The sequence below is a fragment of the Manacus vitellinus genome, unplaced genomic scaffold (genome assembly GCF_001715985.3).
Source record: "Manacus vitellinus isolate BGI_N305 unplaced genomic scaffold, ASM171598v3 scaffold_14_pilon, whole genome shotgun sequence".
Classification (NCBI taxonomy): domain Eukaryota; kingdom Metazoa; phylum Chordata; class Aves; order Passeriformes; family Pipridae; genus Manacus; species Manacus vitellinus.
In genome coordinates, this window is record NW_021939063.1 from 17,044,399 (window position 1) to 17,066,225 (window position 21,827).

At 41.0% G+C, this 21,827-nt stretch overlaps 1 protein-coding gene across 10 annotated transcripts in view; it reads left to right on the forward strand.

The window, feature by feature from the left end:
* The window catches only part of DOCK3 (dedicator of cytokinesis 3), a 131,480-nt gene that overhangs the window by 74,902 nt on the left and 34,751 nt on the right, over nt 1–21,827 (forward strand). For 6 of the 10 annotated variants that reach the window (XM_029958198.1, XM_029958204.1, XM_029958199.1 and 3 more), the window contains exons 19-32: nt 1,117–1,287; nt 1,402–1,464; nt 4,726–4,918; nt 5,427–5,554; nt 6,505–6,651; nt 8,663–8,761; nt 10,918–11,012; nt 12,901–12,976; nt 13,673–13,773; nt 14,035–14,093; nt 16,207–16,355; nt 18,661–18,746; nt 20,629–20,655; nt 20,775–20,870. In XM_029958198.1, the coding sequence (XP_029814058.1) occupies nt 1,117–1,287; nt 1,402–1,464; nt 4,726–4,918; nt 5,427–5,554; nt 6,505–6,651; nt 8,663–8,761; nt 10,918–11,012; nt 12,901–12,976; nt 13,673–13,773; nt 14,035–14,093; nt 16,207–16,355; nt 18,661–18,746; nt 20,629–20,655; nt 20,775–20,870 (1,490 nt within the window). The remainder of the gene's footprint in view (nt 1–1,116; nt 1,288–1,401; nt 1,465–4,725; nt 4,919–5,426; nt 5,555–6,504; nt 6,652–8,662; nt 8,762–10,917; nt 11,013–12,900; nt 12,977–13,672; nt 13,774–14,034; nt 14,094–16,206; nt 16,356–18,660; nt 18,747–20,628; nt 20,656–20,774; nt 20,871–21,827) is intronic. The other 4 variants (XM_029958201.1, XM_029958200.1, XM_029958202.1 and 1 more) reach the window with 4 other exon arrangements.

Here is a 21,827-nt window from a genome sequence, read left to right on the forward strand (position 1 = left end):
TGAATTTTGAGGATATCATCAAACTGTGCATCATGATCCTATTTTCATTGTGAATCATGATAAGCACTGAGGGAGGGAAGTGAAGACCAGTGTCACTGATACTTAGTGCATTTTCATGTTGGCAGTTGTGTGCACCAAGTGATCAGAAAGGCCGTGTGGGATGTCACCCTGCAGGGTTGGTGTCTGGGAGAACTGTTGATGGGTTGGTAACTTGTCACAGCTGCACAGAACACTGTGTTTTCTTCATCAACATTGATAAGTGCAGTTCTCTATAATGCCATTTACAAAATTTTACAGATGTTTAGGTTGCAAATTCAGATTTCCCCTGAACGTGTCACAGAACAACTTACCATTCTACCACAAACAAACCCAGTGCTAGTCCTGCATCTCTCACACATCATGTACTGGGTTGAGTTCCATCTTGGGTGTGGGTTATTCTCCCTCTGCTGGGTGCTCTCCAGGTTTCATGTGGGATAAAAAAAGGAAGACACCTTAACTTATCACAGTGTGAAGTAAAGAGGTGCTCACTGCAGTGCTGCTGCTTGTCCTGTGCTGCCAGAGGGCTTCACGTGCTGCCCTTGTCTCCTATTTCTGCATCTGCATTTATTTCTGTTGTGCATGTGGCTGCCAGAAATAAAGGTGAACGTTGCTGTTGTGTTCAAACTGAAAAGTAGATTTACTTATTTCCAGGTAACTGTTCTGCTGTTCCAATGACAGTGGACTGATTGTAATCTAGATTAGCTAGCTCAAATAATTAATGGTACAATTTGAAAGTACACTGGAGAACAGCTTCTTTTGTCACTTCAGTCATTGTACCAAGATTTTCCTAAAATTATGTAACTCATATTTGTCTGTTTGACTTCAGTGCATAGTTTTTTTTGTTAGTGGGACATGCTAGTAACAAAGATTATTGGTTGAGAATGGGTACTTGCCTATGAGTAGCTCTTCCTTAACTGAATTATATAACTTATAAAACCTGTTTTTCTTTCTCTTTTCTAAAGCTGAAGAATTTAGTAATTATGCACCTAGAATCTTTCCTGGTTCTCTTTAAAGCTCCTTTATTTTTCTTTCTCTCTTTTTCTCTGTCTTAATCTCCTTCCACTCCTGCTCCTTAAGGCCTTGGAATATCTTTTCAAGTTCATTGTCCAATCTCGGATCCTTTACTCCAGAGCTACTTGTGGAATGGAGGAGGAACAGTTCCGCTCCAGCATCCAGGAGCTTTTCCAGTCCATCAGATTTGTGCTCAGCTTGGACAGCAGGAGCTCTGAGACTCTCATCTTCACACAGGTTTGCTATTTTTTACACTTCCACTGGCAAACCAAGAGGCAGCTGTTTTCTGCACGGGTAGTAGTTGTGGGCACATGGGGATTAAATGCAGATTAATAGAGTTTTCCCCTCCAGCAAGCTGATGATTCTGGAAAACAACACAGCCAGTTGAAGGTGTCAGGCAGTAGCTTTGCACAGGTGAGCTGGACTGTGGGCTCTCAAGGGGAAGGTGACTTGTCACATGAGAACACAGTTTTTGCTCTTCACAAAAGTAAACTGCATTTTTAAGTCTCATTCACGTGTCTGACTGTTGGCCTCAAGAATTTTTAAATCCTTAATTACAGTAGTTCAAATCAATACTTACAGTCATAGCAGCATCACAGTAGAGAGGTTCAATTGACGTACTCACAGTCAGGTAAACTTAATTCCAGCATACACTAAAATTGTGGTCAGAATCATGTGCAACCTGGCCACAAGCCTGTTGTGATACTCACATTTCATACATCACTTTGAATATGGCCCAGGGGACTTCACAAAGACTTCACATGAGCTTAAGCTACTCCTCAGAGTGAGTGAGGATGGTGCTAAGTTTTGGTTCCTATTTTAAATATCACTGTAGTACATTACATACTTCAGCATTTGAAAGTTCTAAACAGTAATGTCAAATGTGCTGCATGTGCCTCTGCTCAGGTGTCAGAAGGGACCACCTAGAGTTCCCTGGTAACATGAAGGTGGTTTGTCCTCACTAATGCAGAATTACAGATGTTTTGAATGCCTGCTGTGGTTTGCCATAGCAGCAGCTGCTGTGAATGGTGCAGCCAGGCAGTGACTCCACTGGTTAGGGAAGCTGCCTGTGCTGTGATCTCTTTCTTAAGGAGCTGCTCTGAAAGCTTTCGAGAGCAGCTGCTCTAATCTTTTATTTAATCACCCACTAGTGGGTATGGTAAATGGGCCAGGAACATGAGAAATCAGTGCACAGAATTTTGCAGACAAAGTGATGGGGAATAGAAGCAGCATCTTATGTTTGTTTTCCAGTTGTGTTGGTCACAAATACAGAGGGAGACTCACTTTGAGGATGGGGGTATTCTCCCTTTTTCTCTTTGTTTCTCTTTATTTATTTTTCCCTCCTTTCTCTCACTGTGGTACTTCTTACTTTGGACTTTTGTAATTTATAAAGCCTGTCCTTGTTTAATCTTTGAAAAGTTTGCTTTTTGTTTCCCCCTTGCCACTGTGTTGCCCCTCGATCCCACTTGCCCCATAGGCCTCCCAGCCTGGAGGGCAGGCGAGCGGAGCCGGGACTTGTGCCCCACAAAAATGTGGGGGCACGTCAAGGCCGTCATTTAACTGTGTAAGTAACGACCCCACAGCTGCACAAGTGTTTTGTCATGGATGTTCCCAATTAATCTCTCTTCCTTACCCCAAACCCTCTTTTTCCTGCATATAAATTGGAATTTCACGTTTAAGTGGCTGGTACTTTGAAACTAGGAGATGTGGAGTATTTCAGTATTAATGGAACAGTTTATGGCATCCACACATTGAAAAGACAGTACTGAGGGTGTACATAAGATTCCGTAAGTCAAATTGTTCAGGAGAGCCAAGGATTTGTTTATATTTGATTATTAGTTCTGGAAATCTGGACAACTGGTAAATACCTATAGAAATGCTCGAGGCCCTGGCAAACATAATTTCCCTCACATTTGTGCTCGTCTCCAGGATATTTGAGAGATCTCAGTATAATTCTTTCCAGCAACGAGAGTAAAACTGATTTCCTTCCTTCCAGGCAATTAGTTTGACATGAGTAATGTTCCAGCCTATTTTAGGGTGTTGCACAAAAATGGGCCCTTCAGGGAACTGATGAAATGATGAAACCTCAAGGGAGCTCAGAGCTTCCTGAAGAGATCCCATACATACCCTCAGATTGCTGCTGGATATACAGAAATCATTCTACTTTACAAATAATAGCTAGAAAGTTGAGGAAAACTTCTGTAAGGGGGCCAGTATTGTAATTTCACTGGTATTATCCCAAAGATAAAGATTTGTGACTGTTCCAGCCTTCCAAGAGTACCATGAGCTGTTGAGATGACTCAGACTTGTTGATTTTGTTAGTACATTGTATGTATGTAGCAACAAATAGTTGACAACACCCGGGAGGCTTTGTGGGGGTTTGTGTAATTTGAGGGGATGGTAACAAAATGAGGTGTTGAAAGAGGTAAACTTAGATTCAGAATAATTTAATGAACTCTACAGTGTTAGTTGTAAAAATAACTTAGACTTTGCTCAAACACTGTTAAATAGATTTTGTTGTTGTTTGATGGAAAAGATACTTGGAACACAGACTCGGCAAAGGACGAGGCTGGGTATTATATGGATTAGGGGAGGCATGTCAGTGTGAGGGAGGTAAAGAAATGTTTATGCAATAGGAAAACAAGTCTGGGAGGAAAAGGAAATACTAAGAATACTGAAGTGGTGAGACTCTGGAAAGGCAAAGCTGAACAGAGATCTGCACAAATTCTGGTACATCTGAACTTCTACAGAAACTCAGTGTGGTTTGTGTGGAGAACTTTGGGCAGGAGAGGTGGAAATGGCACAAAGGGAAGAGTGGAAGTGGGGCCAGTTCAAGAAAGCAACCACGTAGGAATTTAAGTGGTTACAATGAGGAAGCAGGTATGGACCTTGGCTAGGATACAGAGGAAGAAAGAGAAGAATTATAAAACATTAGAGGTGTGTGGCAGTTTTCTGGTAGGACATCATGTCTGTGCAGCTTCAGCACAGGGCAGTGCATGGAATTTTCCACTCTTGTGAAGAAATTAATTGAAAAATGGGAAATAGGAGATGAAGAGGTTTTTGTTGCTGTTGTGCTGGTACTGTTTGCACTTGAGGAAGCACTTCCAAGGATAACTCCAGCTTACTGGAAATATCTGTTACTGCAGGAATCACATGTGCACTCGCATGATGTGATGCCTCCTTCACGTGAAATCACACCCCACCCCCTGTTGCAGAAATCCTGATGTCACATGGCAGTGCTGCTGTGGTTAAGGGTCTGCCAGCATGTTCTTCAGGATATTTTCTGAAGAGTTTTAACTGTCTTGGGTAGTTGCTTAGTACAAAAACTTTGTGTGGAACTCTAATCAGAAGCAAGTGTTGTATTTATTGAAAAAAGTAACTCAACGGAAATGGACTATTTTTGTCCTCTGATACCTCAGTTTTTTCCTGTGTTTTAAACTGTGTCCTGAAGTGCAGCCTTTGAAGCTGTACCTGTGTGCTCCACTTACTGTGAGAGTATTGCAGCAGCACTTGATGTTTATATACTCCGTGTGATTCGTTCACCGTGAACTTCGGGAATCACAAAAACATGAACAGCAGCCACAGCAGCCCTTCTGGCAGACCCTTAATTCAGTTTTACTGCAGCTCCCATCTCACCGCCCCGACTGCAGTGACAGAGTTCCCGTCCCTCCCCAGGCCGCCCTGCTGAACTCCTTCCCCGCCATCTTTGACGAGCTGCTGCAGATGTTCACGGTGCAGGAGGTGGCCGAGTTCGTGCGGGGCACCCTGGGCAGCATGCCCAGCACTGTGCACATCGGGCAGTCCATGGACGTGGTGAAGCTCCAGTCCATCGCCCGCACCGTCGACAGCCGCCTCTTCTCCTTCTCAGGTGAGGCACCGGCACCCAGGGCCAGTCCTGCTGCTGACCCAGAGCACAAACACATCGTGTTATTTGGCCAGATCTCACTTGGTGCTTTGCATTGCTCTGCTACTGTTGCCATGGATAGGAAGAAAACCTCCTTTCCTTCTTATGCCTAAAGAAACAGGGGGATAGTCATGTGAGAAACCCACCACATTCCTTTAAAGTGTCATTAATCTTCACAGTATAACTTCAGTATTTCTTCAGCTCAGCCTTCTAGTAATTCTTTTAAGAACTGAATGAAAAACGGTTGAAGATTGTGAGTTTATTTCACGCATAAAAGTGTGAATGAAAGAAGTAATGAAGGTAATAGTGGGAGATAAAAAGCACCGTTGGGTTTATCTTCTCTCAAGTTAGTGCACTCAAATTATTCTTCTCAGTGAGAATGGTAACAGCACAGAATCTTGTTTAAACCATCTATTGTAATTGTTCATTGATATTTTTTTCCTTAAATTTGAAATTATTTTCCTTCTTTCAGAGTCCCGGCGCATCCTGCTACCTGTAGTTCTTCACCACATTCACCTTCACCTACGACAGCAGAAGGAGCTACTTATCTGCTCTGGGATCCTCAGTAGTATCTTCTCCATAATCAAGACCAGTTCTTTGGTAAATCTACTGCTTGATTTTATTTATTTTTTTTTTAATTCCACCACTGATTTAGTAAAATGAAGACTGAGAGATTTTTATAGGTTAATACAGGTTTTTCGAAGAAACTTTTAAAAACAAAATTCTGCTAACTGTCAGCAGGAGAACATCTGAAATGAGGGTCTGGATCTGTGTGTGTGACTCAGAGGATTTTGATTACACAGGGTTCTTGCTCTTAAAAGGGGAAAAACACACACACATTCACCAGGTTTGACACTGTTTAATTTTCTTCATCCAAGCCCAGAACTTTGATGTCAGTGGAGTTTAAAAGCTCTACACAGCTCGAGGACTTGTAGTTCTGCAAGAGACAGTAACTAGCACTTTGTGATTCACATTAAGAGAATACTCTGAAATTATCCAATCAATGAAATCCCACTTAGTTCTGGAAATTGCTGCTGAGTTTAAACACCCAGCTTTGATGGTCATAATACTCTGATCTCAAATGGTAACCAGATCATTTAAAGCAATGCTCACAAAGAGGGACTGGGGAAGCTTCCCCAGCTGACTCTGAAGTAGGAAGCTCATGGTGCTAAATATAATTCAATGTGTATTTCCAATTACAAGTCATGATTCTGTGTGAAAGGAATGAGATGGAAGGTATCATGGAAATCAGCTAAAATAATACTGCCATGGAATAAAGGTTCCTGAACATAATTTGATCCCAATGTGGTTCTAGACCTTTGATTATAGATTTACCTTTATGGCTGTGACCATGAATGTTTCCATCAGAGAGTGTCGAGGTAACGCACACACGCGCCGGCAGGACAACAGGATCTGGGACCACTGAGGAATTTGGTTGCACTTTGAGCCTCTCTTATGGAGCTTATGGTATAGCTGACTCAGCAAAATTGTCTTTGCCAGTTCCATTCTCCCCAGTGTCTAACTGTCTGTTTGCTCACCACTTGCTGTAGGAGGGAGATGTCGTGGAGGAGGTTGAGATGATGGTGGAGAGCCTCCTGGACGTGCTTTTACAAACTCTGCTTACAATCATGAGTAAATCGCAGTCTCAGGAGGCGGTAAGAGGGCAGCGCTGCCCGCAGTGCACAGCAGAAATCACTGTTAGTAACTAACAATCAGTTTCTATTTCCTGCTTCTCTAACCTCTGGTTCAGTCCCTCACCACCACTGGCACCTCATCATCATCCCTGCTGCATGAACACCCAGGGCTTTGGCTCTTTCCCTTAATAAGCCACAAACCCGTTCCTTCCTCCATGCACTGAGGGAAGCAGTGGAGCTCAGGAAGCTTTTGTACCTTTCCAGGTTATTTTCTTGTTTGTCTTTGCAGCTCTGATTGAGAGTTATTAATTAAAACTTGAGGCCTTGGGGAGCTTCACCCCTAAGTAGATGTCACCAAGGGCTAGATGAGCATGAGGCCGTGATTCCCAAGACTGAGAATGTGATAATGCTCAGTGATTGTCCCTTTGCTAAAACACCCTGGAGACCTTCTGTCCAGGGTCCCAGAGTATTTATTTATTATACTTTTTCCAAAGAAATAAGAGATCCTAAGTCAAGTGAACTGTTGAGCTTGGTGGGGAAAGAGGGAGTGTCCAGGCTGTGTCCAGGCTGCCAGCATAAGCCACAGGGAAGAAATTTTTCTTTGCTGTCCCATGGAAGAGAAGAAAAGGAATAGAATTTTGCCATTCAGCTTTCTTCTTTTCTGGATTTGTGCCCTTTCCTATTCCAGCCTATTTCAGTCTATTTTTGCTTGTCAGAGTCTCTAATGCAGCTTTTGCACATTGTGGGATACTGAACTGCTGTTCAGAACATCCTTTTTTTAGACTTGCTTTTTTGTCAAGTGGCTGAAGCCTCAGCGGTGCTGCTGGGGGCAGATGTGCACTAAGGTACCCTTCTCACACAAGGCTGTATCTTCCCTTGTTAACTCAGATGATGAGATGTTCTTTGATACAGAACAAGAAAGGGGCTGGCTTGCAAATGTCCAGTAACCTCTCAGGTTCCCTTTACTCCTGCCATTTGACTTACTGCTATTTGCCACATGCCACCTCATAGAGAAAAGCACACCTTTCTTCCTAATGAAGTTCAGCCCTGTAAAGTGTATTGGAACAACCTTTGTCAAAACTTCTGGGTAGATGCTTGAGTCAATTAGAAGAAAAAAAAAAGAATGGGCAGTCCCAAGTCTAAAATCCCCTCGTATTTGTTCCTGAATTTACACATCACAGCACAGTGATATGTGGATTCTTACTAGATACTGCTCAGAATGTTGTCTGTATATTTTACAAATTAGTTGCTCATTGTTGCAGAAAAAAACAGTGTTGTGCAAGGGACTGGCAGTCAAAACACCCAGTACTGATGTTCTTGGCACTGCCTTGCTTTGTTCTCTTGGACAGATTGCTTAACTTCTCTGTGCTTTGCTTTCAGATTTGTAAAATGGGGGAGCTCCTCTTTGGAAAACACTTTGGGATGCTGTGGTAACTGGTTAGGGGGCATCTGCTTTGCAGGGCAGAAATGTAATTGTAGCTCATGTGGGCTTATCCACACCGTACTCAGGGTATCTGACTGCAATCCTGTCAGTACTGCAGCTATGACAGCACAGAACTTGGTGAACACTAATAAGCCATATATTTACAAGATTCCAGACACCTTCTGTAGCCCAGCATGATCCCAAGCTGTCACTGCTACACTGGTCTGAGTGTCTGAGCCAATTAGTCCCAATAATTCCTGGTATGTCGGCATGAGCTGCAGTCACACCTCTGATAGACACTGGTTATTAAGTGCCTGAAAAAGGTGATTGTCAAAACCTGCATGCTTGGAGGGTGATTCATTCATTTGTATTAATAATACAAAATTATTTTTGATAAGACTGCAACATTGGTTAAAAAACCTTTAAAACTGGTATCTGTGGAGGAGCCTCTGAGAGGTGTATTCCTGTGTATTAACAGTAATTGAGAAACTGTTAACCTGCAATACTTTTAATCTCTGCATGACAGCTTTCCCCTCATAGGCATTGGGGCCATTTCAGACCCCTCCCTTTATACCTTCCCCCGGGTTAAGTTTTTTATTTATGAAATTTCAAGATTGTCTGAATCAAAGAGTTTCTCATTTGGTCCAACAGGGAGAATATGTCTCCTGCCTTTTATCTTTGCTTCGTCAGATGTCAGACACTCACTTCCAGCACTTACTGGACAACTTCCAAAGCAAGGATGAACTGAAGGTACACCAGGATACCATGTTTGTAGGGTGATTCCCTCAGAATGGGAGAGCAGAGGGGAATCTCTCCCCCATCACTTGCTCTGCTAATCATTCCCATCCACTGGCACTCTGTTCAGGGATCTTCCTTTCACTTTTGTAATCAGAGGTGTTGTGTTGCAAAAAACATTTAAGACCACAGGGCACCAAATAGCTTTATAACAGCAAATAAAGTCCCAAGATAGATGTTGTTCGACATAAAGGATATCGTAATTGTACCATATAAAACACCCTCAGAGGAACAGGGCTTTTTTTAATCCTGTGAATGTGAAGTCAGTTGTTGTAAAGCATTTTACTAGATGTTCAATATGCATTGGAGCTTTCTTACAAAGAGCATTGATTTTATGCCAAAAGAGAATTTCAGGCCTTTTGGGGGATACAAATGTCTCTAGCAGATGAAATCTTTTTTGGGAAAGCAGTAACCTTACCACTCCACTTGCTGCACCCTTCTTTGTGAACACTAACTTAAATTAGGGCTCTCCAGGAACAGCAGAGGTTGAGGAGGGGTGCAAACCTTGCTGGTGGCTTTTTGCCTCTGACATTTTGAAATGGCACATCTCACAAAAGCAGAAACTTTTTACCTCAGCTTCCATTGGGTGGAGGAGTATCTCCAATGACAGCCTGTTTAAAAGACAGAATAATCTTATAAATAAAGACAAGCTTTTATGTAAAATGCTTTTGGTTAGCATGGCACTCACTAAAACATACACAACAAGAACAATGTGATGTGGCAGGAACTTCTGTTGCCTTAAGAAATGAAATGGAGAAACAGTGAGGAGTGCTTTCTGGCTAGGCTTTCAGCTTCTAAATGTGTGTATATAGGGAGGCTGAATAAATCAGGGAGATGAATTTGGGATGATAAAATTCTTACCTTTAGGTCGCAGGAATGAGTGTATCTGAGGTTGATAGTTGTCTGAGATTACTACCTTTCTGGTAACTTTCAAATGGTTCACAGGAAAATGATTTGGTAAATTAATTCCTACTGCATTTTAATATTTATTTTAAAAGCTATCTAAACTATAGTTCTTATGTCAGACCCATGAAAAAGGTCATTGAACTGAAATTTGTCTTTACGACCATAAGAACAAACACTGTTGCATCTCTGGTAATCTGAGGGTCTGTTCCAGGAGAGGAACAAAGGCTGAAGATTTTATATCCAAATGTTTTTTCAGCTCTCAGTTGACCTAATAAAATATATTGCTTTTTTTCCCCCCTTCAAATATTGCTATAATAATATTTTCAGTATTTTTTCTGGCATGGAAAGGCATTATGTTCACTTATCACTGTTACACAAAGGGCAAAATAAGGCCAAAAGTCAAGGACCTTCTAATGCTTCACTCCGTGCTCAGTTACACCAGGATATTAATCACACTCCCCATTAAGTCATAATGGTAGGATGGTTTTGATGAAATCCTGTGCTGTTACTTTCTGTGCCATCTTGATTTTATGTGGAGATAAAACAAAACAATAAAATCATAATTTGCAAAAACTTGGCATGTTTAATCCTCACTGTTGGTCTGTACAGACATAGAGGTGCAGGTAGTCAAAAACCAGCAATGTCTTCAGGTTTGGGGATTTTTTTTGGAAAGCAAATATTCACCTGAATGTGTTTAAGAGCTCTTTGCTGCTGCATGTTGCCAGAAATGGGGTTTTCAGTTACTATTTTAAAAAGAGTGTGTAGGAGTTTTATTGGGCTTGGGTGTGTGGTTTGTTCTTGAATTTGTGACGTAAGTGCAAAGAGATTTGGACAGATGAATTAATTAAATGAATGCATAAATAAGTGATCATGAGTCCAGTATATTTGAAAATAGCTGCAAATTGACACTGGAACTCTCTGTGATAATGTGAGAAGTCATATACAATTATGCACACAGGAGGATTTTCATCTTACTGTAGAAGTTAAGATTTAAAAGAAGTTGCAACTTGTTCAGTACGTATTAGATGCAAACAAAAGGAATAGAGCCATATCCAAAAATATGTTGCTTCCATTTTCCAGCTGAATGGCCTTGCAACACAAAGCTCAAGTGGAACACACTTAGTTGAATTGCCTTTCTTGTAGTCAAGAAAACAGATTAATCTGCAACTGCTGGGGGTGTTTAATTTTTTTCCCCTGTGTGACAGGAGTTCCTCCTGAAGATTTTCTGTGTGTTTCGGAACCTGATGAAGATGAGTGTCTTTCCTCGAGACTGGATGGTGATGAGGTTGCTCACCAGCAAGTAAGTAGAGAAGCAGGTGCAAAGTGTTGACATTCTGTGTCACAATTCAGGCAGTTAAAACCTGTGATGCTGTGTTTCATCAGGCTGGGACCAAGACAGGAATTCTGTAGTGCTCATCCTCGTTCTGCTGTTATTTTAACACTCTGGACCAAACCTCTGTGTTTGTTCTGTTTGTTGAATATCGCTGTTGGAACGGACATGACACTGAAATCCACTAGAAAGGTTTATTGAAGAGAAGAAAGCACCAGCTTGCACTTTTACAGCTCCTTTTATACATTTCTCAGGCACAGGTATTCTTTACAGATAGGTTAATTTCAAACACAGCAACACAATCTCAGGGCTGATAGGTTGACTCTGGCAGTTTTACTTTCCCACAGTCTCTCTGCACATCTGTTCTGTTATCTTTTATGTTTACGTCTTGCTCAGTCACTTTATCCAAAACAAGTTCTTGTTTCTCACAGACAGCTTTCCTCCTGGTGCTTTTCCCTTCTTTCAGGGTACATCAATATGTTGTCAGGGCTAATGCCTTCATTCTCAATCATATTCTCATTCCACGTTAGGGTCTCGGTCCAGCCGAAATTCCCCACAGTTAAACTCTGCCAGTGTTCACAGACATCAAAGAGTTGGAAGTTCAAAGCCAAAGATGAGGGAGCTGCCCTGAGAGTGAGCTCCCCACACCAAGGGCTGCTGACAGGCCTCTCCCTCCCCTGCTCAGGGAATCATTGCATTGAACATCTGTGCCTTCCCATAAACATCACCCCTGAATCAACCTGGAGGGAGGACTCAGGTATTTTGGAAAGGGAGGAGCAGAGCCCAGCAATGGCACCAGAGCATTACACACAGAGATACTTCTCCATGCAGTTGTTATCTCCCATTTCAATGCTTTGTTTTGTCTCAGTTTGCTTGTGATGGGTTAAGCTCTGTGCTGTTGGGCTTGGCAGCAGTGCTCAACACAGGGTGGCTGGAATTATTTAGTAGTCTCCTTAGCTAAACTGGCTGTGGAATTACCACTGACTGAAAGACAACCAGAGGGTTCCCATTACAAGGAAACACCATGGCAGTGTTCCTAAGGGCTGCCTGCTCAGCTCAGCTGAATGCTCTGAGTCCACCCTGCTAATGAGAAGTGAAAGAAGTGCATTGCAGTATTTCAAGCGTAAAGACTCAGTGAAGTTCTGTAGGAAAAGAAAAGCCCACGTGAGAGAGCAGCTCCCTCAGATGCTGCAGGTTGTCCCTTCCTTTTGGTGTTATTTTGCCACAAACCTTTGCACTCACAGGTATATTTAGAAGTGTTACTGGAGTATTGCTTGCATGTGAATCAGATGTGCTCACTTTTTTGATACTATTGCTACCTTATCTACATGGTATTTATTAATTCCTGAATTTATCACATGCCTTGATTGCCTTTCACTAAGGTATATTTAGCCACCAACAAAAAAACCCCACAGGATCAAAAATTGGCAAAATACAAATATCTTGAGTTGAATGTGAGGCCAGACAAAGGACCATTGTATAGCAAAGAACAAAGATAGCTCAGACTTTTTGAGTTGCTCTTCTCTGGGGAAAAAAATTAATCTTTCTGCGTAAAATAAGAAGGAGTGTCTTCTTCCATTTCATTGGAGGTCATAGGGCCCAACCATGCAAAATAGACAGGATTTTAAATGCTACTGTGTGAATTTCAAAAGTTACAATTATGGTGAAGGTTCTTAATTTTGTATGTTTATTAAAGCACAGAAAGAAAGGTGATTTCTGTGCAAATCTCACAGTGATTACAAAAAGAATGCTCATCTCTGTACCTAAAGTTAAACCAGCACCACCAACCACTGTAAAATGTTGTACTCCAGATTCAAATGTTCTCTTTTTGTTTTCTTCTCTTTGTTTTTGACTGCAGTATCATAGTTACAACAGTTCAGTACCTGTCTTCTGCACTGCATAAGAACTTCACAGAAACAGACTTCGATTTTAAAGTAAGAATTGATTCTCAGAAAACGTTCTGACATCGTTTTAAACCAGCAGCAATAAAGGAGCAAGAGCTGCTCTCTGCATTAGCTGATTATATTTGCAACGTTTATCTGGGTGTCTGTGAGGAAGATGACCTGATAAAGGACAGGGGTGGGAATCTGCTGTGGAATGCAGGGGAAAGCAGAACAGCTACAGCGTGAGATGAAATCAGGGAGATGGAGCCCTTGGTAAAGGAAACAACTATCTCCATGAGCAGTGGAGCTAATGGAATGTGCTGGCTTCCAGACTGATGGCTGATGGAATGTAAACTCAGGCAATGCTCCTCCTGAAGTTGGGGTATTAATGGTCTTCCTCTCCCAAAGGTCTCTCATTCTGGCTGCTGACATGAAAAGGGGAGGAACACAGGATCTTAGACAGTGTTGTCCCTGTGTCTGATGTAGTTGAAGATGGGCAGCAAGTTAGTAGGGCAAAGCTGCCAGAATGTCCCTGGGGACATGTGCACACAGGAGGGCTCAAGTTTTTCAAGTTCTTAGTAGGTTTTAAATAATCCATTAATATCCTTAAGAGTTTAGTATCTCCACTGTAAGATACATAGTGATTAAGTTAAGTCTTGATTACAAAAAGGATCATATGTGTTTCTACACTTGTTTAAAGCTTAGTCCTTGGAGTGTGATGTTACAAAATTCTTTCCCTTGTCACAGGTCTGGAACTCTTATTTCAGCCTGGCAGTTTTGTTTATAAACCAGCCAAGTCTCCAACTAGAGAGTGCCACACCTGCCAAGAGGAAGAAGATTCTGGATAAGTAAGGACATGTTTTGTTGGGTCCTCACCTCAAAAGAGAGACTTCTTTTTCTGGGATTTATTATGGTACTTAGGAGTGGAAGTGCCTGGGCAATAAATAAGTAGGTCTCCTAATACAGTGTTCAGTCAAGTTGTTTGGTATTTTATGTTGACATAGATGTGAACTGAATTTTTTTTTTTTACAATTGGATTATTTTTTTGTTCACATCACTGCCTTGCCAGTTTTTGTTCCATGGGCAGTTGTGTCTCTCTTCTCTTTCAGATATGGTGATATGAGAGTGATGATGGCATATGAGCTCTTCAGCATGTGGCAGAACCTGGGTATGTCTCTCCCTGCTCTGACCTGACAACCAAAGCCAAAGAAGCCCCCAACCCCCCATTTCTGTTGGATTTTCTTTTTTTTTTTTAACTTTTTGTAGCATTACAGAACACTTTGTTTCTCTGAAGAGGTGTAAAACCAGGAAGGACTTCTCTTCTCCCCCCAAAACTGTTCAGCACTGTCCATCATACTTTTTTATTTGAAATAATACATTCTTAGGAATTTGAATACTTTCTTCTCAGATGTGACAGTGGCAGGGAATTTTTCACAGCTGTAACCAACTTAATAATTTTTTAGATGATTCAAAATTGTAGACCCACAGAATCATTTAGGTTGGAAAAGACACTTTTAAGGTCATCAAGTCCTGTCATTAACCCAACACTGCAAACTGCATGACTAAGCCACAGCTGTGTGTGTTTGATAATAAAGCCCAGCAGTGGCATACAGTAAAACTGCTTTTTTTTGGTGTCTTCAGGTATTTAGTATGCATAACAAATTCTATGTTACTACTTTAAAAATTAAAAAAAAAAAAATAAAAAGAAAACAGAAACCCCAACCCAAAACCTACAAGAGCCCTGCCCACAATAACACAACGTTTGTGCTGAATTTTCAACTTCTGCAGTTCATTTGACCTAGACATTTTACAAAATGGGAAAAATTATATCTCTCCACAGGTCTCAAAAGGGAAATGGAAGTTTTTCCCCTGGGAGTTGCACTTTTAGAAGTGTGCTGAGGCAGTCTTGGGTTTGGGTAATTCAGGATTTAGAAGAGTCAAATAACATCTGAACTGAATCAGAGCAAGTCCAGCTGGGCCAGTATCCTGTCTCCATCAGGGACCAAAAGGAATACCTATGGAAATGTTTGAGAAGGAAGCATTTAGTATTCTAGAGGAAAATACCAAAATGTTTACTGATGGAGATCACAAATACAAAGAACAGGTGAATCATTAAGAGGGCAAAGGAATGATACAATTCAAAATGGATAACTTGACAATGTGGCTACAATATATTCAAAAAGCCAGAAATGAACATTTCATGTGTAGGAATGCAGGTAGGAGTGCTGTTCAAGAAAACAAAGACTACAAATGTATCATGCTGGTAGTCAGCTGAAGGGGAGCTACCTGTAAAATGCCACTGTAATTTTTGAGAAAATCTGCAAGACTTTTGAGTAAGAGAAGAGAACAACGTTAGTGCCACAGTTTTTTTCATAAGTGTACTTGATTCTAGATGAGTTTCCCTGGCCCTGCCTTCTACAGCTTAAAAAAACAACCAAACACAAAAACAAAGCCAACCCAAAAGGAAGGCAAATTGGGCACAGTTCAAACAGCAGTCAGGAAAAAGACTATGGAAGCAAGAAAATGCCTTATTCTGTGATGATGAGTAAGGCTGGTCTGTCTGGTACAACTGAGATGATACAGCCAGAGCTGGTCAGAGTTCCAAAGCATCTCTGTGGGAATAGAAGGTAACAGATAACCAGAAAGTGATGCACAAACTCAACTGAGAAGTGAGAGGCTGGTTTTAGACATGTAGATACAGATATTTATCACTGAATGCTGTTCCAAACGTGGCTCTTTTGAGTTACTCCCTGTGACTGTGCATTAACGTGGCACAGAAGAGGCTGTCAGCAAAATGCCTCAGGATTCTGTTGGAGCAGCAATTCCACTTGGTCTCAAGTCTGTTGGGAAACTGGAACTGCCACAGCACCAAAGGATGAAGAGCTCTGTAGTTCTTTGAAATCTGAATGTGTTCTATTAACTACTGTTGTTCTCACCAGCCCTTTCAAAATCTTCTTCATGAATCAGAAGTATCCCTGGCCTCTTTTCCCCCAGTTAGTCTGTTTTAGTTTCGTTATTTCTGACAGTTTGAATTCCTTTGCAAGTAAAATGCACTGACAGTTCTTGCTGAAGGCTTTCTCAGTGAAATTAAAAATGCTCTTAGAGACTTCACAAGGTGTAAAGCAAATACAGGTTTTTCATTCCTTTCAGGAAAAGAATGTTTGGTTTTGTAATGCCCATGCCTACTACTTTGTACATGTCATTATTGCAGGGGTTCTCTGTTTTCTTAGTGGCAGATAACAAAGGCTTTTATGTAATTACATTTGCTTTGTGTTGTACAGGTGAGCATAAGATTCACTTTATTCCGGGAATGATTGGCCCCTTTCTTGGTGTCACCCTTGTTCCACAACCAGAAGTGCGGAATATCATGATCCCTATCTTCCATGACATGATGGACTGGGAGCAGAGAAAGAATGGCAACTTCAAACAGGTGAGGGCACCTCCCAAGCATTCCCAGTATTCCTTTTTTTTTGCTCTGTCTGTCTGCAGTGTCCAGCTGGAAGCAAGGAGTTTGTATTTGTTGACCTGTTTCTGATAGTGAAGATGTTGTCAAGTAAATATACATAAAAATAGAAAATTGGAAGCATAATTCACAGAAGTATTACAAGACTCCCAAGATTGTTTAACCAGTGCACTGCAGAGCAAACTGCATTTCCCATGGACATGGAGGAGAGATGTGCTCAGCACATCAGAGATGGGGGGGGGATTTTTGTAAGTGCTGGGCTGTCAGTGTTCCCACTGGTTTCACTTAGATTATTAGTCAGCCATTGAATGGACCAGGCTGAGAACCAAAAATGGAGATGTAAGAGTCAGCCAGTATTTTTGAAAACAGTGATCTCTGCTTCTGTGTCTTCAATTTCCAGCTAGGAAGTGGTGTTGTATAATTATATCATTATACCGTGCTTTGAAACAGACTTTGGAGCTGTATTTATTTTAAGAAACTGTAGCAGCTCTCCTGGAAGGGTTAAGTCCAGTGACAGCTCTGCAGTTTCCACCTGCTGTGAGCTGTGATTGCAAATCAGGGAGAGAAATCTTCATCATTCTGTTTCCCAGTCGTGGTCAGAGAACTGCTAAATTTTCCACTGCAAAACAGATCCTGAAGTGCAAAGCATTGATAATGAAGGATTGGCTTAGACTGGATCCTCAGATGACAGTGTTTCATTCTCATTGTGCTGGGGCAAGTATCTGCAGAGAAGTGCTCTGAAGTAGTAAATCATCATTAAATTATCATAATTCATGTGATTAATTATTATTCACACAGTAATTACAATGCCAGATCTAATCTATCATTCCAGGAGAACAGCAGACCTTTCCCATAACCTGATCTATTAGAGGCTGTGTGGAAAAACATTATCAGGAGCTTATGCTTTTCTTCCTCTTCAACTCCCCTGATTGCTACTATTGTTATTATTTAGTACTATTATTATTGCAGTAGCATTTGATCATGGTCCTCTTTTCAGTTGTTTTAACATAACAATAGAACAGTCCCTGCTCTGGCATTTACAGTTACAAGCACCTACAGTCATCTTCAAGTTTCTGGACCTGCTTATATTTTTTGTATCAAGATGAACTCTTCATAATCTTCATTTAGTTTTTATGCTCACTAATGTATTCTGAACTACAGCTCCAAGAATATTTCTTAAATTACCTGTGGAGCAAATTTCCACGGTGTTTTAGGAAGCATATATCATAACTTTCCAAGGTTAAAGATGGAATAATCATCTGTATTACTAAGAATGAAATAAACAGTTAAATAGCACAAGATAGCACAAGATATAATAAACCTTATTAAAATATCTACTGGAACCAGGGAGTTATTTGCTTTGCAGTGTAATGCTGGATAGCTGGACACAGGAATTACTGATTTCTGTCAAGTCATTGTAGATCACAAGCAGAGGGAGGGTGTTTTAATTGTGAGCTTCTCTTCACCTTTTGAATACTCAGCTGGTCGTCAGAAAATATAAAAATCCTGGAAATTAATTTTCAAGCCTTTTTTATTTTCTTCAGTAGCTCATGTTTTAACAAGGTTCATTTTCAGCGAGGCTGGATAACAATGCAGTCTGATTCAGGGATGAAGTCTGGTCTCCCTTTAATGATTTCAGCAGCAAGAGCACCAACTCCATTTGTGTGCCACTGGGTGAATTGCTTTTCCTTCTCATCTTTACTTCTTTTGCAATTTGGCAGCTGAAAAACATAGAGAAGCTCAAACTATGCTTGTCTTTAAATAAAAACAAGCCATGTTCCTGCAAATGGTTTCAACCTTTGGGAACCTCTGTCTTCATTTGTACTGAAAGTGTTTTTTCTGCAACATTTCCCAGACTACTTGAAATTGTTTTGTTTAATGTTAGATACATTGATTTCTGCACTTGAATCAATTTTATGAGAATATCTGATATCAAACTTGATAATAGGATGTATTAGATTTAGGGTGGGAATTAATATGTATTCAAAACATTTCTAAAATGAGAGAAACATAGTAATGCTGTTGTGGCCCTTTATATAAGTGTGAAAAGCAAATGTGTCATGTAGGCATAGAGAGGCTTGACAAAACAGGGTTTAATTAACAAATAATCTTACAATATAACGATGCCTGGGTGTGGGAAATCAATCACCTCCCAGCAGAACCACCACAGCAGCCCAGTGGTGATGGATATTCTGTTGTGGGACAGGATTCAGTTTACCTGAGGTTCATTGCAAGTGTGTCTGAGTGATTGATTTGATCCCTCTTCCTCCAGGTGGAAGCCGAGTTGATCGATAAGCTGGACAGCCTGGTGTCCGAAGGAAAAGGTGATGAGAACTACAGGGAACTCTTCAGCCTGCTGTAAGCTCTGCCACCTTCTGCTCCTCTGTCTGCAGGGCCAGGGAGAGTCAAAGCACTGAGCTGTGGAGGGGGCACTGAGCTGTCAGCCACAGCACTGATCTCTGGAGAGGGCAGGAAAGGGCCTCCTGCCAGGTTTTCATGGCATGGCTCAGGGAAGTAGAAATACATCACTTACATCACTTACGTTTCTGAAAAGAATATAAAACCCTCAATTCTTTGTGTTCTTTCTGTGACATATAATGTCAGGCTGCTCAGGTAAGTAGTTATCATCCTCCTATCAAAAACTGATTTGCTAGAGGAGCAGGTGCCCTTGTTTTTCCACAGCAGTAAATGAAATCCTGGTCTCAGCATTGTTTAGAGACACAGTGCACTGCAAGTCAGACCTTGCTGGAGCAAAGGAGATTTTCCTCATCATTTTCTTTTGCTTCTTCCTATTTCTGAAGGCCATGTTTTGGTTGGTTCAGCAGTTGCAAGTTGCTCCCTCCAGAGTCCATCATGACACTCTATTTCCACTCCCTTTCACACCAACAATTTGTTCCCATAAGGAACAAATTTGTTCCCATAACTTGAAGACTTTATGTCTGACTTTACACTTAGTTATCTTTGAGTATTGATCCCTCTCCAAATTTCATTTCCAGTGATCCTATTTTATTTCAAAAGGACTTACTTTGAACTCTGACAGTGCAGAGCAGTTAATCCAAAGCTGTTAATATCCCAGTGAGCCAGAGGGATCATTAGCACAATTTTAGCCACACATTCCAGACAGTTTTATGTGCCCCCCAAGAGCACACTGGCCATTTGAGGCATAAACTTCTGTTTTGCCAGAACCAATACTTGTATTTTTGAATTTGCAATTGCACATTCATTCATTGCAAGCTAGATAATCCTACCCTTCCTATATGCATGTCCTCAAGAAGTATGTAAATGTATTCAGTTTGGATTTGTGTATATTCAGCCTTGGGAAGCCTGGTACCTTATGAGTACAGATAACACAAAGCTATTTCAGGGATAAAGGAAAGAAAATATAGATTTATTTTTTTTTTAATTCACCTCCAAGAGGAATCGTGTTCAGTTCCAGTTGAAGACATTTGTTACCTGAAATGTTAAGAATTCAAGGACTGTAGCTTGTTACTTATTTTTAGATGATAGTGACTGGATGTATTACCAAGAAACACAGCCTGGAATTCCAGCAACCAACCTGTTAGATTATATTTGCCAGTAAGTGTTCTGAGAACAAGGTGAGGAAACAATCTGAGGAAACAATTTCACAAATTAATCAATGCTATGTGAAAAAACAGTTGAGCCTGAATTCTACTGTCCAACTACACTGCTGGAAAGGGAGCTGGCTCCCTTGGCTGGAAATCATCCAGTACAGAAGAGTTTGCCTGACATCCAGCAGAATTTCTTTCCTAGAAGTAGAGAGTCCTTTGACTGGAAATCCAGTTTCAGGAAAGTAGCATCTAAATTTCCTTTCTTTCTTCACTTTTTAAATACAATTTTCAGTGTTGTAGCTTGCTCTCATCCCTCACAGCTCTCTCCCTGAGATGGGTGCTTGCTGTACTGTCTAATTTGCTAGGCAGGAACAGGTTGCCTTTATTTCCAGTTTAATTAAATTGTGATTCAGGGTTGGTTGGTTGGTTGCTGATTAGAGATGAAAGTTTACAGAGGGATGAGCAAAGAAGAGGTATTTGCAGTAGGTTTAGACTCCTTTCCAATTTCTGACTGCAGTTACCAGTGTTTAAGCTACAGGTAATAACGTGGGAATCAAGTATTGCTGTGAGTGTTGCTCTTTCATATCTTTTAAATGGCAATGTGAGGATATTTTTCCTTCCCCTGTCAATTCTGTAATCTCCTTGTCTTTGCTTCCTGCTGCCTGGAGTAGAACCCAACTCTTTGGGCCTTATCCCAGGTAAGATGGTAATTCTGTGAATTTTTTTATGAGGGAAAAACCAAGTTGCCTGAAGCAGTCTGCATGCCCTGTGCCATTCCCCTGGAAGCCTCACCTGCTGTCTCTCCATCTCCAAACAGTTTGCTGGAGAAGATTGAGCAGGAAACTTGGCGGGAGACTGGAATCTCTTTTGTTACATCAGTTACTCGCCTCATGGAGCGTCTGCTTGACTACAGGTACCTGGCACCACCAGGAATGTATTCTGAGCATAAGTTTGGGAAGACTTAGTACCAGATTCCTACAGGGAATATTTTTAATCTGTAGTTTTGTACTAAAGTTTGTTCAGGTTGCTAAAACACTAATTCTTTCCATCACTGAAATGATCTCAACCAATTCAACAAAATAGATGCTAAATGCAAGAATGATCTCAAAAGCCTTGGTGAACCAAGGGGTGCTGGATGCCTCCTCCAGGCATGCAGGGGTGGAGAACTTCACCTGTGGGAAGTCTGCCATGTCAGCTGGTGACTCCTGTGCAAGATTCCTCTATAAACTGGGCAGCCTTCATTTAATTTTGGACTGAAGTTTGCAGGCCTGTCGTGTCAATGCAGCTGAGCTTTGACTCAGTTACCAGAAGTATTTTAACTTCAGATATATATAAACACACAGAGAGCTTTTGTACAATAATAGACAATTTGAGCCCATATAGAACTGGCCCAGATATTTCTATCTTTAGCCTGCTGACAAGAGTTCAAATAAATTTTTCTGCTGCTGCTGCTGCTCATTAGAGGTGAAAACCCTGGGACTAGGCTGGGTGTTCTGCTGTCCCAAATCCTTTCCTGTGCTTTTTAGTTGCTCTTTTCATTATCCCTACCACTTTGATCCAATCTCCTGGTTTTTTTTCTAGCAACAACCACTCTACTGTGCACAACCAGGTATTGGAGACACACTTAAAGGGAATGCAGGGGAGCTGGTTTGGGGTTTTTTTTAATGAAATTTGCTATCAACACAACAAGGCTGGTTCTCAGATACAAACATGTAAGAGAACATTTAAGTTCTCACATCATTTAAGCCATAAAATGGAAAGTTCTCTTAGAGGAACATTATAAGATGAAGTATATGATTAATTGTTTGTGATCTAGGGAAACTCTGGAGGATAACTTCAAATTTGTTTTAAAAGGACAATTTTTGCAGAT